We start from the raw sequence: 681 nt of genomic DNA on the forward strand, positions 1-681 counted from the left end.
CCCCCTGCCGGCCCCCCAGCCATGCCTGTCCCTGAGCCCTCCTCTGGACCTCAGCACCTTCTCATAGTGTGTCTCCATGCAGAGGAAGATGAAGTAAGCGGTGGCACAGGCCAGGCACCCCTCCAAATATGAGCTGCCCCCAATCTTCTCAGCCTCGGCGTAGAATTTTCACGGTTTCCTCGAAGAGCTGCCGCTCAATCTAGAACAGAAACCAGGATGAAGATGAGTCTGGCCAGGGGCTGACCCCCTGCACTGCCCTGTCCCCATCTCAAGGGGACTTGGGGAGCACTTAACCCTCTCCTCCTTGCGCAGCTGATGCCCCAGCTCCCTGGCCCCTGCCCCCCTCCAGCCCATGACAAGACCTACTGAGCCTGGAGCCCTTCTCCAGAGCCTCCTGGTTGCCAGGAACACCCAAGCCCTTGCAGACAGGGCAAGGCAGCTGTGATTGCAGGCCCAGCAGCATCAGCTGACCCAGGGCCATACAACACCCCATGGGGGCCTCATGCCTTCAGACCCCTCTCCTCCCTGAAATCCGATAGGGCACCCCCCACCCCTTTGCCCTGTCAGGCTCCCTACCCGGCTCTCCAGCTCGGGGGGAAACTTTGTCTGGAACTGGCACGTGGTCCCGTCGCTGTAATCCCTCTGCACGAAGACCTTGGTGGCCAGGGACGCGCTGCGCCG

General features: G+C 62.1%; 1 protein-coding gene across 1 annotated transcript in view; it reads right to left on the minus strand.

Moving 5' to 3' along the window:
• LOC104280846 (golgin subfamily A member 7B-like) overlaps positions 1-675 on the minus strand; it is a gene marked incomplete at both ends in the record, with an annotated part of 1,032 nt that extends 357 nt beyond the window's left edge. The window contains 3 exon segments of the mRNA XM_009878630.1: positions 58-166; positions 168-199; positions 577-675. Coding sequence (XP_009876932.1) covers positions 58-166; positions 168-199; positions 577-675 — 240 coding nt within the window.
• Positions 676-681: the final 6 nt, after the last annotated feature.

This window comes from Apaloderma vittatum, unplaced genomic scaffold (genome assembly GCF_000703405.1).
Source record: "Apaloderma vittatum isolate BGI_N311 unplaced genomic scaffold, ASM70340v1 scaffold27051, whole genome shotgun sequence".
Lineage (NCBI taxonomy): Eukaryota > Metazoa > Chordata > Aves > Trogoniformes > Trogonidae > Apaloderma > Apaloderma vittatum.